Raw genomic sequence first — 23,370 nt, forward strand, 5'->3', positions numbered from 1 at the left:
CACCAGCTCACCATCTTGGAGTGCCTACTTCAGGCCGGCCACAATGATGCAAGTGAATCCACCTCTCCTCTTTCCACGGGTTTGTCCTGACACACAAAATCTCAAGTCCAGTTTGACGCCTATTCCTTAGGCTATCGCTGTTTCTTGGAACAAAACGAAACAAAACAAGAGAAATAAACAAAGCTGCAATGTTTGTATAGGCTTTTACAGAGTCTTCATCAAAGGCTTGTAGTATAGACAGTTATTCAATGGGTCCAGACCCTTCCTGAGTCATTCCCCTTCTGTTCAAGGCATTCAGCCAGGACCCCATTAGTCCACAGGTTACTTTTCTTAGTCCACACACCATAGCTTTCTGCTGAATGTTTAGAGTTCCTTCCTTTCACGTTCTATGCCTAGATCCTGGGATCCCTTCCAGAGGCTAAGGGCTTCCTACATGCTCCTCTCACCAGCACATCCTGGGATCCCTGCCCAAGCCACTTCACTCTAGACAACCCCCTCATCCTTGTTCACAGGGAAGATCTGAAGAACTTTCCATATCTGCAACATCTTCATTCTCTAGCCCCTTTGGGCTCCCTCTCATCCCCTTAGCTGCCCTTCCTGATATTATCAGTTGGCCCTCATCAGGGCCACCTACTCCATCACAGGGGAGCTTCACCTGTTTCCCTTAAAGGGTCCAGTCACCCCATGATAGAAACATTACATAAAAACAAAATTGAATTCACCAACAGCAAGGCCCTCAAGAGGAGGATATCATTCACTTGACAGCTACATGCTGAAGGCTTGATTCTGCCTTCCAGCATGTGTGGCATTAACATCAACACTATAAAGCCATGTACAGCTCTATATACCCCACTATCATGGAAAAGCTTACTCAGAAGGCTTTCCAGAGGAGAGTAAATATTCCAAAAATATCATAATATTATTTTACTGATAATCCAGACGATAACAGACACAATCGCCTTTGATTTGTAACCCTGCTTCACAATAGAGGATGCACCCCCTCACATGTGTTTTCATGCAAAAGTGCTTATTGATAAAGGAAGGAAAAGAAATACAGAAAAGCATCCTCTCCCTCCAAGAAACCAGTGGCAGTTGAGGGCTTTCTGGGCTTTCCAAACAGTGCTCAATGACTAAAAGAATAGGGCACTGAGGTCATCACAATCCTAATTTTAAACCTCAACTGAGTGATTACCAATGTGAGTGAAGGGCCTGATCCAAAGCTGGCTAAGTCAACAGGAATCTTTCCAATGATTTCAAAGGACCCTGGAGCAGTGCCTAAATGTATATATTTTGTTAAAACTCATAACCCTGATGATTCCAGTATTCTTCTTCTCTGTAACTCATGTAACATCTTGCCTGCCTGCTTAAATTAAGGACAATTTCAAAATAATGAACTGATTCTAGTCCTTGGTTCTGCTCCCACTGGAGGTTTTTATATATAAACATTTGTCCGTCACTTTACTAGTTCCCTATACTTCAGTGCTGTTATTGCAGACCTGCAGGTATAACAGGTTTTATAGACCAGTGTATAGACTTTTTTAAAAATGATGTGTGTGATGCACTGTACCACTCACCAGTATATATGCAGAGCATTTTAAGAACATTCTCTGATGGACAGGAATTATTACTTTTAATATCCAGGGATAGTTTTGCTAAAGTTACTTAAGAACCCTCTGTCAGTTGTGAGCTCTGGTTTTCATTGGAGTCACAATCTATGACTGTGAGTTAAGGGATGCAGCAAAATAAGACCCATTTATGCTGAATTAAGGTCAGATCCTGTTCACACTGAAATCAATAATAAAACTGCCACTGACTTAATAACCATTAGGGCTGCCTCTTTAGACAAAGCCCTCTGCTCCACTAGGGTGCCTGGTCTCTTGTTTTTCTAAACAGAAAAACTGATTTTGCCTCAGTCGGTTTTCTTTTCTTAATTTTTTGCTTTCCTACAGGAAATCAGTGGGTGCATCTCTGGATCTGCTGAGTGGCCATAAAATATCAGTGCATGTGGCATATGGAAAGTGTTGAAATGCATTTGCATGTTGGCTTAGGGATTACACCACTGTTAGCTACAATTATTCCTGAAACATAACCCAAGAGCAAAATAAAGAGGATAGTTACATTATAACAGATCTAAAGCCAACAAAGGATACATTTGCTTTTGGCTAATTGCACTTGCACAGAAAAATATTTGATGACGATGTTTGTGGAGGTTCTGTCTGCATGATAACTAGCCCTTTGAAAGCCTTCAATGCCCACCGCACCCCATAGGCATAACGGTGACAAATACAATAGCACAAAGGTCAAAAGCATGAATCTCAATAGCCGTTTGAGACACAATCCTGCTCTGAAACAGACTCTCACAAAAAGTAACAGAATAGAAGCTATGAAATGATGGGGAAAAATTAAATTAAAACAGGGGTTACATAAGCAGGACAAGAAGTATGTGGGAGAGGGGGGATGATGAGAAATTGATCCATTGCATACACTCTGGCTTTTCATGCAGAAATGGATTAACTCAGCTGCAGAGGCTAAAACATTCAGCTATTTTGATTAATACAAACATATACACAAAATTAATGTACTTCAGCAAAAAACTTCCCTGGTACAGTGGGCTCATTGAACAACTGATTATTTAATGAAATGGAGTCTTGGTATCTTGCAAAACATATTTCAATGCATGTTTTTTAGCTAAAGCAAAAGGTTGGTGTTGTTTGCAAATTACTTCATTAATCACTCCCTCAGCTCTGAATCCAAAGGAGTTCCTACTACAGAAAAGTTTTGCCTGTGTTAAACTTCAGGCTGCCATCAACGCCCACAGACACTCTTCCATCAAATCCATCTGTCCATCAAAATGGAAGAATGCTGGCAGCAAAACGGTTAAAGAGATGTAAAAATCCATACACTACTGGTGGTAGGGTTTTATTTTGTTTTTTTGTTTTGTTTTTGAACTAACATACTTGAATAATCGCAGTGGAGGGGATTTTTGTTCCCACTTTCCACAGAGGGGAAAGATAAGGTGAAGATGTCATCAGAGCTTTTAAAACTAAGCCCCTTTCTTTTATTTAAAAAGGAAGATTTTCCTATTGGCTACAGACAAATTCAGAATTCATCACTGTTGCCAGACCACCTGGGACATAGGGAGGATGGGAGCTTTCCAGATGGGTTTTAAGACAATTCATTTATATTTATATAGCCAGAATAAATGTTTTTCCTGAGATAGCATTTCCCTTTGCTGTATCTAGACCACCAACAAAAGAGGGAGGCACAGAAACTCTACTGCATTAATAGTCTTGGTGTTTATGGCTTTGGCATTTATTAACTTTTGGGAGCTGTTTATTGAGTCATAAACAGTACTAATGGGGATATTATCTCTAAATTATAGAAGTATTACAGTATTTGGGTTAGTTAAGAGAACAGTTTAAAGCAGTTACATAGTTTCAATTTATCACAATTACCAGCATGATCTCATAATGGGAATTTAATTGCTAATTGTTGGCTTATACTATGAAAAAAATACAGTAATAATGAATAACATACAGCACATGCACGAGTGAAGATACAAACACACACATAGGCACGCACACACTTCTATAATATAAGATACTATTTTATCTTCTGATATAATGTATTTTTATTACAGTGACTAAATTCATCTGGGCCTCGATTCAACAGACCATCTCAGATCAACAAAGCATTTAAGCACATGTGCCTGTTGCACTGCGTTCAATGAGATTTTAAAAACATGTTTACATTGCTTTGCTAAATAGTGATGGGCTTAAGGTCATGCTTAAATGCTCTGATGAACTGGGGTCTAGAAGCACAACAGTTAAGGAGAAAACCTGACTCCACTGAAGTCAATGTGAGCTTTGCTGTTGACTTCAATAGTGCAAGAATTTTATCTATGGATACTACAGCTGGAAACTGATTCAAAGCTCACTGAAGACAATGGGTGTATTTCTATTGACTTCAGTGAGCTTATGGATCACGGTGACCATACTGAGAGCCCTGAGTTTCTTCTAATACATGCAAGTGGAAAGTTTGTACCACTGAACCTTCAAGACAACGTCATTCTTCTAATAGTTTTCCTTTTCAATGAGGAAATTTTCTAAACTACCGTAGTTAACACTATGAACTTGAACTGTTAAAGGATATTTCTACCAAGTTTCTAACCATTGGCTTACACCATGGTCCTGAGAAGCGGCTGACTCTGAATTGGTTTCTCCAGTTTTTACTACAGCTAATTCTCAGTGTAAAACTATTAGCTAAAGAAAGGGGAGAGGAAGCGGACAAATGGCTCAGCTGAAGGGCAGTTGAGAACAGTTAATTTATTTATTGATAACATATTCCAAAACAAAACAAAAAACTGCCAGATGTTTCAGACCATCCAGCTGTATACAGTAACAGCCTATATAATATATAATCTTAATCTGTTATACCTGGATGGAATTTCTTCCTCTCTCTTCCTTCCCGTCAAGATACTAGTTTTATTCTCCCAACTGCTGGATCACCCAGATGAGAAAAGTTATTCTAATGGCTTTGTAATTCCTTATCAGGAACCGTGGGAGCATCTGATGATGTTTAATCAGAAATAAACTGTCAAGTTGCTATTGGTGAAAGTGGCACATTTCTCACCTATTATTGTTGAGTGATTAAATCTTCTGAAGCTTCAGACATCATAGTATTAAGATCTTTGTAGATCCTCCATGGGAAGTTTGTACCTGGGGCTACTGAATTACCTTTTGAGCTAAAAGACAGACCAAAGAGAGAGTCTATCAGTTTGTTTTGGTGCAGAGGGCCTCCTTGGCATGAGATGGAATCAGCTCCATCTATTGTTTGGCTGAAGCAGCTTTTTTGAGGAATATGTAGAATTCCCATTCTGTCAGGTACCGCAGCTCTTGAACCCAGGCCGGTGGGGAAGCGGAGTGGGGAAGGGGGACATGTCAAGCAAAAGCCTTAGTCTCTGTGCCACGAGCTTACATGAGGAAAGTGCAGCTAACGCCTCACTACCACAGACTATTCTCACTGACTCAGCTGGGTCAGGATACTAGCAGCAGACTGCTGACTGGACACCACCAAGCATAAAGTTTCCTGTTGTCTGACCTTTTGTCTGAACAACTAGTTGCCAGGTCTGCTGCTGACCAGACTCCTGATATTCAGTTCCTAACCCTCGTCCCTGTTACCATACCTTGGTCCTAGTTCCTGCCTCCTCAGCTGGTTCTGCTCCTTGCTCCTGCTGCCTCACCTTAATTCCAGTGACAGGAATTCTCACTCTGATTCTGGCTTAATCCTTGGCATGGCTACCGACTCCACCCTGGTCCTGACCCTTGGTTGGGCTCCTGACTCTAACTCTGTCTTGGCTTCTGATGCTGCCCCAGTATGGCCCCTGACACATTCTCAGGTACTGGGTTGAGCTGGTAAGTCAACATTGGGTACTTTACAAGATCCAGTCAGCATAGAGGGGTGAGGCAGTACCTCAGTGGGCATCTCTTAGCTACTGCCATGTAAAGCTGGGATGTCTGTGGACAGAAGATATATTTAGGATATGAGGGAGGCTCTTCTCCAGAGACTGTTAGTTAAGATCAATTGCAAGGACTGCGTCCCACTTTATGTGGTAAGTGCTTTAAAGTTGTGGCCTTATGCCATCTGGAAACATAATCTTATGATATTGTCTTCATTCAGGCATCTCATTAACAATGTGAAGAGAGAGAGGAAGCTGGTGGCAGGATTAAGGGGTTGAAATAGTCAGGGGGGTTGTATGCTCTGTGTTACATTATACAAACAATAAGGCTGGCTGATGATTGGCTGAGGCCTCTTCATTGCCACTTGTGAACAGAAGATCTGGTGGAAATTATTTGTACTATGTAGTTCCACACAACTTTGCCAGGCGCATTGTGAACATGGTGGCAAGGAATGAAAATCCCTACATGAACCTGCTATGTACCATTCCTAGTAGATTTTTCTGTGGCTATCCAAGTTGCCTAGGGCATGAGAAAGAAAAGAAGACACAGACAGAAGTGGGGAGAAAATTCAGTGAGTATTACTACAAATTCACAGAACAGCATTACAAAATAGTCAAGAGAGAGAATGATGGTAGTTCTCAAACTTTCTTTCAAAAAAAAAAACCAAACCCAAATCTTGTTACTTATCTACACAGAGATCTTGTCAGACAGGTGAGAAGGCATTTTCAAGTCTAAAATAGCTTAAGGAGTGACTTGATCACAATTTATAAGTACCTACATAGGGAACAAAAATGTGGTAAACAGAGGGCTCCTCAATCTATCAGATAAAGGTATAACAAGATCCAATCCCTGGACGCTGAAGTTAGACAAATTCAGACTGGAAATAAGGCACACATTTTTAATGATGAGGGCAATTAACCTTTGGAACAACTTACTTAGAGTTGTGGTGGATTTTCCATCACTGGCAATTTTTAAATCAAAATGGGATTTTTTTCTGTAAAATATGCTTTAGTTCAAACAGGAATTAATTCTTGGAAGCTCTGTGGCCTGTAGGATGCTGGACTGGATGATCACAAAGGCCCCTTTTGGCCTTGGAATCTACGACATTATGGAGTCTAATCTATGTTTAAAATGTATGACCACAAAACAAATCAGATTTAAATAATCTATTAAACTTGTTTGTAATACAGAACCGTAAGATAAGCTAAGTATTCATCTTTGTAAATTAAGCACTTGTCCTTTTCCTTAAATTGCAATTTGAGATTAAAAATCTGTGATCCTCCAGTCAAAGAATTTGATAATTTCACAAAAGTAACCAGAAAATACTAGCAGAGGGGTAGCCGTGTTAGTCTGGATCTGTAAAAGCAGCAAAGAATCCTGTGGCACCTTATAGACTAACATGCTTCAAAACGTCTGAGCTTTCGTGGGTGAATACCCACTTGGTCAGATGCATGTAGTCTGACGAAGTGGGTATTCACCCACGAAAGCTCATGCTCCAAAACATCTGTTAGTCTATAAGGTGCCACAGGATTCTTTGCTGCTTTTACAGAAAATACTAGTGCAGAGCTGAGAGTCAGACCTTCTGAGTTCTAATCCCGGTTCTTCGACTGACTCACTATTGCCTTAGGCAAGTCCCTCCACATCTCTGCCTCTGCCTCAAGCTTCCCCACCAATTCATTTCACACAGATTCCCCAAATAAGTTTTGACATCTATCGATTTAGGAGGTATGTAAAGCAAAAATCAAGAGCTCAGAGTTTCTGTGTTACACTTGCAAGATATTTACTTCTATATTGGGTAGGCTACAATTATCTTTGATACCAGGAAATGTGCTTTGCTAGAACCCCTCCATAAACTAACTGGCTTTGACATAAACAACACTTAAGATTCAGCAGGGATACATCAATATAAAACTAAGCAGCATGAAAAAAAATGGAAGAGAATACACCTTTACCTCCATATAACGCTGTCCTTGGGAGCCAAAAAATCTTACTGCGTTATAGGTGAAACCATGTTATATTGAACTTACTTTGATCCACCGGAGTGTGTGCCCCCCACCCCACCCTCGAGCACTGCTTTATCCTGTTATATCCAAATTCGTGTTATATCAGGTGGCATTATATCGAGGTAGTAGTGTATTAAATTATTGTGCTGATATAGTTTGACTTAATGTTGTCAGTGATCATTTTGTTTCTTTGCAGATGAGAATGGTTTAGGGTCAGTCACACTTTGCTACATCTGATTCTCACTGTAAGACTTCTGAATATTTGTGTATTCTACATATAACCAAACATGAAGATCAGTTTAAAGGACATTTTTATTTGTGCTCATGTACTTACAGTACAGTACTTTGTATTTTGAAAGAATACAAAATACATGAACTGTATTTCTACATTGGAGTAAGACATTTAAATTCAATAAAATCTATATCTGTGATTCTTTTATTTTTTAAGGAAAGTTTACAGTATCTGTCCAGATACACTTGGTGAAGTTGCAACAGTAATTCAAAAGAAGTGTCCTGCATAGACCAGATTATTCTTCAGTGCCAAAAACATCCTCTATTAGGGGTAAATATTTTATCCTTTTCACTGGAAGGGATGGTGGCTGCCCACTCCAGTCATCTTCATACTGAAAGTGATAAACAAGAGGACAAACTTAGAATTCATTCTGAAAACAAAAATAACTAGAAATATCCCAAAATAATGTTAAGCAAATTATTTCATTTCTACATGCAAATCACCTGTGGAAAAAAACAAATTTATAAAGCATATCCTCCTAAAGAATATGGTATCAATTTTGACCAATGCTGCTGAAGTTTTAATTAAAAATATCCCATCATCTCCACTTTAGCCCTTTTTTTTTTAATTAAAGACTAGTGTACTGTTTTGTTCAGTTAGATACCTATACTTCACAGATATGTAGGTCAGCTAAGAGAACAAGTCCTTTGTAGGAATTGTCACCTTTCAAACCAGTAGACAAAATGAAGAAGAAATGTAAGTTGTAAGATCAAAACTTCAGGACTAATTCACTGAGTACGAATACAAACTGAAATTTTTGTTTGTCAAATATAATCATCTTACACCTAGACAAAATAACCATAGTGCATATTAAATCACAGCTCAGATAAAGATTCAGCTGAGAAAGTCAAAGAATCAATAAAAGGATTTATATTCTCTTTATCTTCTCTTTCTTCTTTTGTTACTCATCTTTTCATTAAAATGTACTCATCTAAAATAAATTCATTATTATATATTACAGCTAACCAACAAAATAATAAATTGAATAAATAATGCCACCACAGCCAATTTGGAGAATTTACTAACTTGTTTGTTAATTTACTATAGTTCTGGATATCTCAGTATGTTATGCAATGTACAGCTTTTTTTTTTTAAACAATTAATGCAGAAGTGATTCTCCTATCTAGCGGGATAACAGAATACACCTCTGTGGCTTGGGGCAGGAACTGTTGTTGGGTTTTTTTGTTCTGTGTTTGCAAAGTGCCTAGCACAATGGGTGCCTGGTCCAGGACTGAGACTCTAAGGCACTACGGTACTGCAAATAATAAAATGAGAATATGACCAACAACTTCCATCTTTTTGACCTTGTCTGTAACCTTGCTCCCCTCAAGTCCGTTCACTGTGCTGCCAGTAAGATGGTCTCCCTAGCCTGTAGCTCTGTCAGCTCATTTTCTGTAAGCTCTACTGCCAACACAAATGTCTTTTCCTGACCTTTACAATGTAACCCTGCCCAAATTATCCCTGGTATTTTATTATATGGATCACAGCCTTTGTTCCACTAAAGATGCCAACCCTGACTGACTTCTTGGTTCACAAATGTCTTTGTCTTTTCTCCCTTGCTGTCCCATGTACACTGGAAAAATTCCCTGACAAAATCCATAACACCAATCCTCCCTCATATCACCTCTGCCATGATGCCTACAAAACACTGTCATCTGATAACAGTGAGGCAAAGTGGCAAACTGTGATCACAGCCACTGATTGGCTTATTATGACTACAAACTGAACACACTGCCTCTCCTCACTACCACTCAGGTCCTTCACCGCCTATTCAAGGTTCATTTCAGGCACACCACCTACAAGAAATCAGTCAGTGCCCAATTACTAGTCTGAGGCAGTTGGGCAAGCAGCCCAAACAGCTAGGAGAAAAATATGAAATAAATAACAAGCCAACATATTTGTATTTTTTTCTGCCTCTTTCACCACCGCCCCCATCACATGGTGCTCATCCTCTTAGTTTTGTAAGTGCTTTGGGTCGGAAACTGCATCCACCTCTGTTTGCACAGCACCTAGTACAACAGTGCCCTAATCCTGACAAGCATCACTGGATGCTATCACAACATAATCATTGAGTAATATCTTTGAGTAGAATTCCGAACCCCCTGTTTGAAAACTGCCCTCATCTTAATATGGAGCACACACTTTTAAAATCTGAAACATATCCAGTATAATGTGGATGTTGTAAAGATATGTACAGGATCTTGCTTAGATGCATACAAGAAATTTTTTCCGAATTATGCAGTCCAAGAAAATGACACCAAGGAAAGCTTAGCAACTCAGCAGCACTGTGCCCTCACTAGTCGCTACAGACAGTTTTATAGGCTCCAGAAGAGTGAGCAAGTAGCGAATCCACTACGTTGTCAGGATGAAAACACAGCACTTGCATATAACTGGTGAAAATATGCAGCTGTTGAATTTAAAATGCACTGAACCCTATGCTTCTAAACCAGCAGAAGCAGAGGAGACTAAATGAAACACATTCAATATCAGTCATGGGCTGGGTCAGAAGAGCGATCTTATATGCACGCTAAGATGCTTTGGATTTCTTTGCTATGACATTTTAAAAAATCAATTTGATTGGATTATGCACAATGCTATTTAAACCATTCTGTTCTCACACAAGCACAAGACAGCCAGGTCAGATTAATCTTTGCCGTTTCCTGAAATGACATTTTACTTACCCTAAATACTAGGCTGACAGAGACATATTAGTTTATTTCTCCATCATATTCCCACTACCTACCAAGGAAATGGTGTATTCTGTGCAAGTTTCCATAGAGTTATAGAAAATTTTAGGTACATTTTGCAGTGTCAGTGGAGTTTGTAGACTTATCTGATAATTGTGACTTCTGAACATAAGGTTTGTGTAATAGAAAGTGTGAGCACCTGATAGTCATGCCCTTGTTCACAGGAGCGCACAGCCCTTTTCCTTCCTATATTTCCCTAGAAATCCATTAGAGATGTGGCATCCACTGTGCACAACAGAGTTAGAGATTCCCATGCCTTATACTGGTTCTCTGCTTCGCCCAATCCTTCACAACAGAAACAAACTGCTCAAAAAACCCAGACAAGACTCATAAAGATTGAGTCCCAGATATTCTTTGTTGGATAAATCAACGATGCTAATATATTTTGACTGAACGATATCAGCGGCAGCATGAAAGGGGCTTTCAGGTTTTGTGCACTGCTTTTTTGTTTTGAACGTCTTAACTTTACCTTTATAGGAACCTTTATTGTCTGGAAAGTCGGAACTGGATTCTCTCTCCAATTCAGCCCATTGACAAACTTCTTATAATCTACTTGTTCCTTGCCATCTTCAAACCTAAAAGCAGAATATTTATATATATTTTGATTCAATTGTGACCTATTTTAATATACTTTGCCATATATTACATCACACAACAAATTGCATATTTAATTTCAAAAATATAGAAAATGGACAACAGGCCAAGGAGAAGACTCTGCAGAATATGTCTCTATTGTACTATACATTACACTTCATATAAAACTTTACTCTTCATTGTTGTTTGTCACATAGGACTTTTCATTGTCTAAAGTGTATTAGAGTTCAACTCATTTCATTTTCTAAACATTACTGTTAGCCAATTTTTCTTCAATACACGAATGTTATGATCAGTGGAAGCCTTATAGTTTTGGAATAAAGAGTGAAAATGTTCTTGGAAGCACCCTGTAAAATCCTGTCTTCATGTTTAGAAGAGAACCTGCTGGTGCTATAGACACAAGAGAATACAGCTGATCTGGTTTATTTTGCTACTTTGATTTATAATCCTTTCATAAAAATAAGCACCCATCCAAAATTCTCTGGGCACCCATTTTGTGATCACCAGTGCTGTGTAGAGCAGGACAAATACTTCCTACTTTTTGATTAAGAAGCTAGCATGCGCCATGAAAGTTGACAGGCATTAACCTTTGATTGCACATATATCTTAATATGATCTATGGTGCACACGCATTGAATTTCATAAGCCTTATGACATGTGATTTGTTTTTGTTTTTAATTACCAACTTGTAGTATTGCTTTCAACCCTCTAAAGAAAAAGTTAAGAGTACTACATTATGTTGACATCCTAAAACTTCATTAATTAGAACCTCTGAAGTTGTATTTTCTCAGTATATAGGTTGGCCTTTTGCTGGTTTGTGGAAAGTCAAGATATAATCCACAGCACAGACTCAGAGTTCTACAAGTTAACCGAGCAGTTTTTTTATATAGGAAAAGTGAAAGAATTTATTACCTAAACCTATACCAGACCACTTTCATCTAAGACTGTATAGGTGCAACCCAGTGACTCTCACTGACTTCAACAAGCATTGGACTGGGGCCAAAGTCCTTTGACCTGACTGTGAAAGCACCCTGAACAGCTAGGAATGCTGTCTTTGAATTAATACCCTTAACTAGAGCGAAAATGTTCAAGCCTGGGTGCTGAAAATTAGGCTCCTAAATCCATATTTAGGCAGCTATGTAAAAGTGGCTTGAAAATATTCCAAATTCATACTGGTATATGGTAGGTGGATACAAATCCCTTGACTCCCATGGACTGCACCTGCTTACACAGGTGAATTTGAATAAGGAGATGCCTTATTTTTGAGTTATGAGTTTGGAGCCAAAGGTACTAGATGGACTGGAAAGAGATGCTCTACATTTGAATGATCCGAGTTAATATGAGTAGCTAGTATAATGCTTTTCTGTAACAAAGGAAGTTAGATTTTCCTCTTCCAACAGGAGGCAACTAAGATCACTTGATACCTTGTCCCCCTTTAGTTTAGCTCTAGAACGTCATCAAAGCATTTGAGATTAAAATATGTTATAAGATTCCTTCCTCCCCACAACACCTGGAGAACAATTCTCTTTTCTTTGGCAGAAGACAGCTCTTGTTTGTGGCCTCTTCAAAATGTGTTCACCTTGGATCACCCCAACATGTAGAAGCCTGCTTTATCAATTTGTAAGAATGTAGTGCTGAGAGACCCAATCTGTTTACAAATGTTTCTTTTCCAGCCAAGAAAGTTGCAACCCAAGTGTTCTTTTTCTAGATAGCAATATTTACAGAGCTTAAGTTCCTTTGTTTTCAAAAATACTTCATTAAAATGTTAATCTGATAGCTGTAGAAAGTACTATGTCACTTTGACTTAACAGAATATTTGTCGAGTATGCTGTGTTGCTACTTCAATTTGTTTGATAGCTTCTGTATATTCTGGGTATGAATAAGTGTTTAAGTTGGTTATAGGAAAAGATTAAAGGACTAACACAAGCTGGTTTGTACAACTGGTCAGTATGAGCTAAGTAATGTTGGTGGCTAATCTGTGGTAAATATATTGACTAGCACATACCCAACAAATGCATACTGCACTACCCGTCTGTCATAGGGTACTGAAAAACCAAAAATGTTTGTAAAAGGTTAAGTTCTAAATATTGGTACTTGCAAGTTCCTTAAGGCCACAGTAGAGACAGGTGTGTCTATGGTGCCACACTGAGCTGGAGAGAGAGTATAGCAGGATGACCAGGGGTGCCTTTTGAGTCCCGCTGTTTGCCTCAGGAGTTTTTTTGCTGTGAATGGGGAATTAGGCCTACCCTACTGGAGGGAGCATAGCACCCCCAAAATAAACAGACTTTAGAGGGTAGGTTGTTAGGTAAAAGTCACCAGGGCACACACACCAAGAGATAGCAAAAAAGCAGAGAGGTCCTGGCCTGTTGTGGGTGGGAAGTTCTAGGGACAGAATTATTCTGGCCCAAATCTCATTGCTCTGGCCCTTCTGAGGATCAAAGATGCCTGTAGGTCTTCTCCCTCTTCCTGTTAAGCCAGGGGAGGTGGGGTGCTCAGAGAAAAGTGTGACCCTCGGGGTGGTACCAGGTAAAAACAAATTATCAGTTTTGCATTGTTCAAATTAAAATTGAAGGAAAATGTAATGGTTTCGTTGTGTGTTGGTTCATACACACATGGAAACTTGGGGGCTATAAAATGGAACTAAAAAACATCCAGCAAAAAGCTGCAAACTGAAGTTGCTGCATTTTCCACAGCTCTACTCAAAATGCATCTAGTTTGCGTAAAGATCGTCTTTGATGCATGCACTCTTCTACTGTCTTGTTTATCACTTCATTCCATATAGGAATTACAGTAAATTTTGGAGTTACAGTGAGTGGGCCTCCTGGCACAAGGGGCAACCACTTGGGATATTAGGTTCCAGAGGCACACGAGCATCAGCACTCCCCAGCCTGGCAGCTGCCCCCACAGGCTTTCCTGAGTCACAGCTGCCAAGCCTCCATCTTTTCTAGAAGCCCACAACCACCTCACAGCAGCAGGGCTGAGAGAAACCACCCAAATGTGTCCATAGCAATTATTTAGCATAAACTTACAATATTTTTAAAAGCCACGAGATGTGTGCAGTACAGATGAATTAACTCATGATCTTATATTTGAAACCTTTGTCGTACATTCCCTCTACCTGCTTCCTTTCCTCCATTTTATCTTTTCTCATTCACCATGTCTCTAGTCTGTAAGCCCCTTTTAATTATCAATTAGTGCAGGTTCACAGTGAATAAATAAAAATACGATCAAAAGAAAATACTAAATATTTCAAAATGCAAAATTTTATTTTTCAAGCATTTTAATTGTGCTTGTGTATTAAACGAGCTCACTGTTCCTTGTATGTTTGCACAAACTTAAAGAAATGCTATAATAAAATGTTGCATTTTATTGGTAGAAACAAATAGGAAGCCTCTGCATATCTTGAATACATCACAGTAAAAAATCTGCACCTGCTCTGTAAATTTAAAAAAATATATTTATACCAATGAGACACTAAGAATTGCCTTAGTACTTTCAATGTACTATAACTTTACATTATTGGCCAGGATTCTCTCTTCACTTGCTTAGATTGGGATGCTCTTTGGGACAGAAACCATGGGTGAAATCTTGGGCTCATTGAAACCAATAGCAAAACTCCTATTTACTTCAATGTGGCCTAAATCCTTACTCTGTTTGATAAGTGCCATGGACACCTGCAGTATTATATACAAGTGTTAAATAATAGATATTTACGGGTATTACTTTTTAAATAGAAAATTAAAAAGTTAATAAGTTATTTATCGTTTAACCTCAGAAAAAAACTGCAAGCTGTAGGATATATATACCCCCAGCTAATGCATTTTGACTGATGCTTGTGACTCAACTGTCAGAAGTGATGAATGGCCAGCAGTTTGTAGAAGTCATCCATCTGGCTACCACAGGGAATTATTCTAAATGCTTTCGGTCCATAGACAAACTGAGCTTAAAAACAATGGTGCCTTAGGTTTCTTAAGGCAGACTTGCAGGTAAAGAGTGACTTTAAAAGGTTTCTCCTCCAAGCAGTGTCCTGTGAGTTTGGTGAAGTGTGGAGGGCTAGATTTGGGCATTAAGGATTTAAAGGTGATCAAACTTTCCCTCACCTTCCTGTTTGTAGAGAATCCTGTCATTCAATGGTAAATCCCTGAAGCATACATTGAATTTCTGCTAAAAGCTAGGAGCTTGCATGCATGAAAGCATCTATTCCTGACAAGAAATAAGACCTCCTTCTGCTTTTGACTTGATGCTAAGAGGTCTCCATATCCTTAAAATGATTTTCTTAATGATTTCTAGTAGGGGAAAAGAAGAGACCAAAGACCATATTCTAAAACTCAAACTAGACCGTTGGCCAGTTGGCTTAGACCTGCATCAGAGTAGGGGGCTGGACTTGATGACTTCTCAAGGTCCCTTCCAGCCCAACATTTCTATGATTCTCTTCCTTTTTATTTGCAAATGTTTACCAGTATGAAAACTCAAAGAAGTGCATGAAAAGATTCAGCACCACAGCACATACACAATTGTTTGAACTGCTGAAATTCTTAGGAAATATTTCTACAATTTATGTAAAATACTCACCTACCATTAAACACACGTTACATTACAGTGCAAGTGACTTGTACTCACACACAACGTTTTATCTGGCCTTGACTTACATGGTCAGTAGAGCTCGCAGAAGATCATCAGCCAATGGCAATCTGAAGGACTTGCAAATAGTCCTGCATTTCTCATGGGGCAGCAACCCACACCTGCACAAATATAAAATGAAGTGAAAAAATTTCCTTCATGTTGTCTAACTTCACAGGTTTAACAACATGGAAGCAAAATGTATATTTCAAATGCATGTATTGTGAATAAGGAAACAATATAAAACTTGTTGAAAATCTAAGGGTAAAAATGAAAATCGTATTTCACACAATTTCACTTTTGCATAATAGGAAAAACATCAACACTTTACACACATAGCCCTCTTCCCCTGAAGTATTTAAGTCACATGTATACTACAGGTGGAAGGTATACATTTACAGATTTCTAATTCTAAATCTATGATCCTACAAAACCAGGACAAACAATTTATGTAAGTGATTATTTTGAATTCAATAAAAATCTCAGATTTTTTATTTTTTGTTAAATGTCTATTTTTCCTCCTAGATTAAAAAAAAATATTTTTCTATGGTGGCAGGGCCAGGAACATAACTATTTCACAGGCTATTCAATACATTTGAAATGATGCAGACTCCATCAGCAAATCAGAAAGAAAAAAAGGAGGACAGAGAAGCAGTCTAGTTCTCATCCATCCTCAAGTGGCTCCTACCAGAAACCAGATCCTTTGAATGCATTCATGATATGCTAGGCAAAAGAGAGAAAGAACCTGGGTCTCTAAATAGAATTTTATCAAATCAGGAACCAGCTTAAAAAAAAAGGCAATTATTAGCTTGAATTAAATACAGAAATCTTACTTTTCACGGTCATTGTATATAAAGGTAGCAGACAGTTGTCCGAAATTCTCAAAGCTATTTTTCTTTAGCTGTTCTTGAGCCACTGCAAAAAGGAAATTGATGTCCATTTCAAACTCATTTTGCTCGCTGTAATGACGTCCAATAGTCATAATTTCATGTTCTGACAATTTTCCACCAGTGATATTCACCATCAAATTTCTGTTAGCAAGAAACAAATAAATTAAATAGAAAAATAAAGCAAAACAGTCAATTAAAAGCTGAGTATTTAATGTAATTAAGAGTTCTGTGAAATTAGGTGATGTACTGTACTCAACTTGTGATGCTGATATTAAGTCCATATAGTTTAACATGAACTTAACACTACTCAAGAAACTGTTTAAGAAATTATCTAAATTTTAACTCTTTAGGGAAGAGACCATTTCTTCCTACCGGTCTGTAGAATACCTAGCACAATGCTGCTACTATACAAATCTTTGTAATCTCTGAAGTACCTTTCCACAGCATTGTCTTATTGGAGTCATACTGAAGACAGTATTTATTGTATCACTGTCTTGGTCCAACTACTCATAGACTCATAGACTCTAGGACTGGAAGGGACCTGGAGAGGTCATCAAGTCCAGTCCCCTGCCCTCACGGCAGGACCAAATACTGTCTAGACCATCCCTAATAGACATTTATCTAACCTACTCTTAAATATCTCCAGAGATGGAGATTCCACAACCTCCCTAGGCAATCTATTCCAGTGTTTAACTACCCTGACAGTTAGGAATTTTTTCCTAATGTCCAACCTAAATCTCCCTTGCTGCAGTTTAAGCCCATTGCTTCTTGTTCTATCATTGGAGGCTAAGGTGAACAAGTTTTCTCCCTCCTCCTGATGACACCCTTTTTTCCAAACTAAACAAACCCAATTCTTTCAGCCTTCCTTCATAGGTCATGTTCTCAAAACCTTTAATCATTCTTGTTGCTCTTCTCTGTACATGATCTTATTTCATCTTATCAATTAAAAACTACCTTCCACCCTACTTGATCAGATATTTGTAGAACTATGAGCTAGCAACACAACCACATTTATGTCACCTACGCAGAAAATACATAAAATAGGGAAACAAGCGAGGATAGTGCCAAAAGGACAGAGAGTCATAGAGCTAGGCACGCAAATGGGGCAGAGGTGTGAAGTTCCAGCACAGAGGAAGTGCTGTGAAAGTTGGCCCCACCCCAGAAGCTCTGATTGGCAGAGGGATGAAAAAACAAGGAGCTGGGCAGAGAGATGTCAGGAGCATGGTGCATGGCTAATCCTTGCACTATTCTCTGATAATGCAGCCCTTAACAGTCAACAATTAATTCATAGCACAAATAAATACTGCCCCCCCCCCACAACTCTACCACAAATGTGATGATTTTTGTATCTGTTTCTTTTAAATGATTTGCTTTTTGGGGAGCCCTGCCCAAATAAAAGTGTCAATCCAGGGCCCATGAAGTCTAAATTCTCAGAGCTATTCACTAAAGGGTACTGAACACAACGTACTCTCTGCTTTGATTCAGCTGATTCACTCTGAGCTGGATTTGTACTAAGTAACACAGAAAGACCCTTTATTTACAATGATGAGATGAATAGCAGGAGAGGACAAGGTGTACAGAGCTCCAGATAAATCTTATTTCCAGACACAGGGAAACAGAGCATTTGCATTTGAATTGAGTGCATGAAATACAACACTATACCAAAGCTTGGTCTCGCCCTTGTTATCATGTGTTTTACAGTAACGCTCAGAGGCCCCAATCAAAATTAAAGCCCTTTCTGCTGGGCACTATACTACCACCATAGAAGACTATCCACACCCCAAACGGCTTACAACTAAGATCCGGATCCTTCAATGATTTAAGCATATGCATAACCTTACACATATGAGTAGTCACACCCACTTCAGTGGGTCGATTCACATGTACAACTTTACATCCATGCTTAAGTCTTTGCAGGATTAGGATCTAAATAAGTCCTTCCATATGTTTTCTCAACTCAGACAATGACAATCAAAGCACCAAAGATTTCCTCAGATGAAATTATTTTCTCTTTTGGGATTTAAGGGACTTCCTAGGGTTACTATGATCTGAAGAGTGCTGAAAACCCAAAATTCCAACTCAGAATTTTATTGACTTCTCCTGCCAGGAAACAATGTCAAGTAACATGAATCTTCCCTATGCAGTAGAGTTGTAGTTGTGTGGGTCCCAGGAAGTTAGAGACACAAGGTGGGTGAAGTAGCATCTTTTATTAGATCAACTTCTATTGGTGAGAGGGACAAACTTTCAAGGCACATAGAGCTCTGTGTGGCTCGAAAGCTTGTCTCTTCCACCAAACAGAAGTTGGTCCAATAAAAGATGTTACCTCACCCACCTTGTCTCATAAATTTTCCCTGTAACTTAGTTTTCTTTTCTTTTAATTTTTTTATTCTATAAGAATGAATCAGATTGCAATCTAAGATTAGGAGGGTCAGAGAAGAAATTATAATTAACTGCTCAGAAAACTTTCACAAGATGAATGAAAGGGCAGCAACTTCATTAAACCCATGTGATTCTGCTATGTCTCTCACTGTAAATGGCCCTGCATATCACCTTCTGAAAACGAGAGGTCAGGACAGGACTAAGACAAAGTGTTTAAGTTTCCAGATGGTCTTTGCTTTAAGAACATAAGAACATAAGAATGGCCGTACTGGGTCAGGTCAAAGGTCCATCCAGCCCAGTATCCCGTCTACCAACAGTGGCCAATGCCAAGAGTCCCAGAGGGAGTGAACCTAACAGGTAATGATCAAGTGATCTCTCTCCTCCCATCATCTCCACCCTCTGACAAAAAGAGGCTAGAGACACCATTCCTTACCCATCCTGGCTAATAGCCATTAATGGACTTAACCTCCATGAATTTATCTAGTTCTCTTTTAAACACTGTTATAGTCCTAATCTTCACAACCTCTTCAGGCAAGGAGTTCCACAGGTTGACTGTGCACTGTGTAAAGAACTTCCTTTTATTTGTTTTAAACCTGCTGCCCATTAATTTCATTTTGTGGCCCTTAGTTCTTATATTATGGGAACAAGTAAATAACTTTTCCTTATTCACTTTCTCCACACCACTCATGATTTTATATACCTCTATCATATCCCCCCTTGGTCTCCTTTTTTCCAAGATAAAAAGTCCTAGCCTCTTTAATCACTCCTCATATGGGACCCGTTCCAAACCCCTAATCATTTTAGTTGCAGTCTTCTGAACCTTTTCTGATGCCAGTATATCTTTTTTGAGACGAGGAGACCACATCTGTATACAGTATTCAAGATGTGGGAATACCATGGATTTATATAACAGCAATAAGATATTCTTCATCTTATTCTCTATTCCTTTTTTAATGAGTCCTAACATCCTCTTTGCTTTTTTTGACTGCCACTGTGCACTGCGTGGACGTCTTCAGAGAACTATCCACGATGACTCCAAGATTTCTTTCCTGACTTGTTGAAGCTAAATTAGCCCCCATCATATTGTATGTATAGTTGGGGTTACTTTTTCCAATGTGCATTACTTTACATTTATTCACATTAAATTTCATTTGCCATTTTGTTGCCCAATTACTTAGTTTTGTGAGATCTTTTTGAAGTTCTTCACAGTCTGCTTTGGTCTTAGCTATCTTGAGCAGTTTAGTGTCATCTGCAAACTTTGCCACTTCACTGTTTACCCCTTTCTCCAGATCATTTATGAATAAACTGAATAGGATTGGTCCTACGACTGACCCTTGGGGACCACCACTAGTTATCCCTCTCCATTCTGAAAATTTACCGTTTATTCCTAACCTTTGTTCCCTGTCTTTTAACCAGTTCTCAATCCATGAAAGGATCTTCTCTCTTATCCCATGACAACTTAATTTATGTAAGAGCCTTTGGTGAGGGACCTTGTCAAAGGCTTTCTGGAAATCTAAATACGTTATGTCCACTGGATCCCTCTTGCCACATGTTTGTTGACCCCTTCAAAGAACTCTAATAGATTAGTGAGACATGATTTCCCTTTACAGAAACCATGTTGACTTTTGCCCAACAATTTATGTTCTTCTATGTGTCTGACAATTTTATTCTTTACTTTTGTTTCAACTAATTTGCCCGGTACTGACTTTAGGCTTACCGCTCTGTAAATGCCGGGATCACCTCTAGAGCCCTTTTTAAATATTAGTGTTACATTAACTATCTTCCAGTCATTGGGTACAGAAGCTGATTTAAAGGACAGGTTACAAACCATAGTTAATAGCTACACAATTTCACATTTGAGTTCCTTCAGAACTCTTGGGTGAATGCCATCTGGTCCTGGTGACTTGTTACCGTTAAGTTTATCAATTAGTTCCAAAACCTTCTCTAGTGACACTTCAATCTGTGACAATTCCTCAGATTTGTCACCTACAAAAGGACGGCTCAGGTTTGGGAATCTCCCTAACATCCTCGGCCGTGAAGACTGAAGCAAAGAATTCATTTAGTTTCTCCGCAATGACTTTATCGTCTTTAAGTGCTCCTTTTGTATCTTGATCGTCCAGGGGCCCCACCAGTTGTTTAGCAGGCATCCTGCTTCTGATGTATTTAAAAAACATTTTGTTATTATCTTCTGAGGTTTTGGCTAGCTGTTCTTCAAACTCCTTTTTGGCTCTTCTTATTACATTTTTACACTTAATTTGGCAGTGTTTATGCTCCTTTCTATTTACCTCACTAAGATTTGACTTCCACTTTTTAAACGATGCCTTTTTATCTCTCATTGCTTCTTTGACATGGTTGGTAAGCCACAGTGGCTCTTTTTTAGTTCTTTTACTGTATTTTTTAATTTGGGGTATACATTGAAGTTGGGCCTCTATTATGGTATCCTTGAAAAGCATCCATGCAGCTTGCGGGGATTTCACTTTAGTCACTGTACCTGTTAATTTCTGTTTAACTATCCGCCTCATTTTTGCATAGTTCCCCTTTCTGAAATTAAATGCCACAGTGTTGGGCTGTTGAGGTGTTCTGCCCACCACAGGGATGTTAAATGTTATTATATTATGGTCACTATTTCCAAGCGGTCCTGTTATAGTTACCTCTTGGACCAGCTCCTGCGCTCCACTCAGGACTAAATTGAGAATTGCCTCTCCCCTTGTGGGTTCCTGTACCAGCTGCTCCAAGAAGCAGTCATTTCAAATATTGAGAAATTTTGTCTCTGCATTTCATCCTGAGGTGACATGAACCCAGTCAAAATGGGGATAATTGAAATCCCCCACTATTTTGAGTTCATTATTTTGGTAGCCTCCCTAATCTCCCTTAGCATTTCACAGTCACTATCAGTGTCCTGGTCTCTTTAACAAAGCTTCTCAATAGCATGAACAATACCTCTGCCGATACTTTCTGTATATTCTATTTATTTATTTCTTGTTTTCTATGCTGTATGATTAGGGATTTGTAAACAGAATAAACAAATGTTATAATTATAATTCTGCTTCACTGCATCATATCTAAGGGTATATCTTCTCAGTGTAACTTGAGGAAAGTTACACAGAGGATCTGTGCATTACGGAGAAAGCTATTTTGACTCATTAACTAGGCAGACAGGAGTATATTTGAACTGTAAACTTCAGAGCATAGTGAAATTCTTGATTCATTCTAAGACAAGCCAGGAAGACTGTAGTACTGGAGCATAAACTTAAGTGTCCCTTACAGCTTCAGGCTGTCATGCAGGTGTGCGCATGTATTAAAAATATGCATTTTGTAAAGGCCTCTAAGTATGAAATGCTGTGAAAGATTAAAAGCAATAGTAACATATGAGAAAATAAAATAAAAGACATATGTTTCCTCAAAAAAATTGACTTTTTATAGAAGCAGAGAGGTTTTCTGTTTGCTTTGGCATAAAAATATTTTTCTCCCGAATGGTGGAAATATTTCCAGGCGGTTCTATAGTAATGCATATATTGCAAAATGGAACAGGAAGACATGGTTAAGATATTTCAAATCTGTGGATACTCCCCTGTCAGAACTGATGGGATTCCACTCCACAAGGGGGTTCAGAAGGCCAGCAGTTGCAGGTGATGGGCACACTTTATGAGATACAGCTCATTCCTACAGGAGCCCTGCATCTCAGCACACGTGAGGTATGAAGAGATAGGCCTGTGGTGATCCATGGGAGAGATGAGGCTAGAAGATCTACCGCTTTGTGAGTCCTACTCTCCTCTCAGATTTGTGGAGGAAGCTATTGAAGCCTCGCTGCTTAAAGAGTAGACCACAGAGCAGCTCTACAGCCTTGGGGAGAGAATTCATCTCATTCCACACCCCTCTCATCCTGCTCTGCACACAGCTTAGCACTCAGGCTGTTCACAGCTGCACAGAATTCGGGCTTCAAAGAATACACAGTATGCTTACATGTAACAAAAGCTACACCTCCCAGAATAAAAACCTTTCCCACTATACATAAGTGAAGTCAGCTCTTCTCAAGTCTGCCACTCCAATTTGGTAATACAAGTGCTAGAGACTTTGACACATAATCAGAGCATGGCAGAGAACAACAAAATACTTTAGATAATTAGTTAATAATTTGGACCAAAGCAAATATTTAATGACCAAGTTATTTGGTTTTTAGAGAGATTACTGGGCATGTGCAATAAGCTGCTTACTCAGACGTAAGGTTTTTCAGCATAACATCATCAGCTTGGTGTTTTGCCCTTTCTTACTGTAGTAGTAAGACCAACCATCTCAAAGCATTTAATGGTCTAATATCTTGACTTTGATCGTGGATTAACACCTATTTGATCTCAATAAAACTTCTAACACTGATCCTTGAGTACC

General features: G+C 38.9%; 1 protein-coding gene across 1 annotated transcript in view; it reads right to left on the reverse strand.

The window, feature by feature from the left end:
- Positions 1-7,756: 7,756 nt before the first annotated feature.
- The window catches only part of EFHC2 (EF-hand domain containing 2), an 86,852-nt gene continuing 71,238 nt past the window's right edge, over positions 7,757-23,370 (reverse strand). The window contains 4 exon segments of the mRNA XM_030576499.1: positions 7,757-8,085; positions 10,971-11,076; positions 15,745-15,837; positions 16,549-16,746. Of these exon segments, the coding sequence (XP_030432359.1) occupies positions 7,990-8,085; positions 10,971-11,076; positions 15,745-15,837; positions 16,549-16,746 (493 nt within the window). The 3' untranslated portion in view covers positions 7,757-7,989.

This window comes from Gopherus evgoodei, chromosome 1 (assembly GCF_007399415.2).
Source record: "Gopherus evgoodei ecotype Sinaloan lineage chromosome 1, rGopEvg1_v1.p, whole genome shotgun sequence".
NCBI classification, from domain to species: domain Eukaryota; kingdom Metazoa; phylum Chordata; order Testudines; family Testudinidae; genus Gopherus; species Gopherus evgoodei.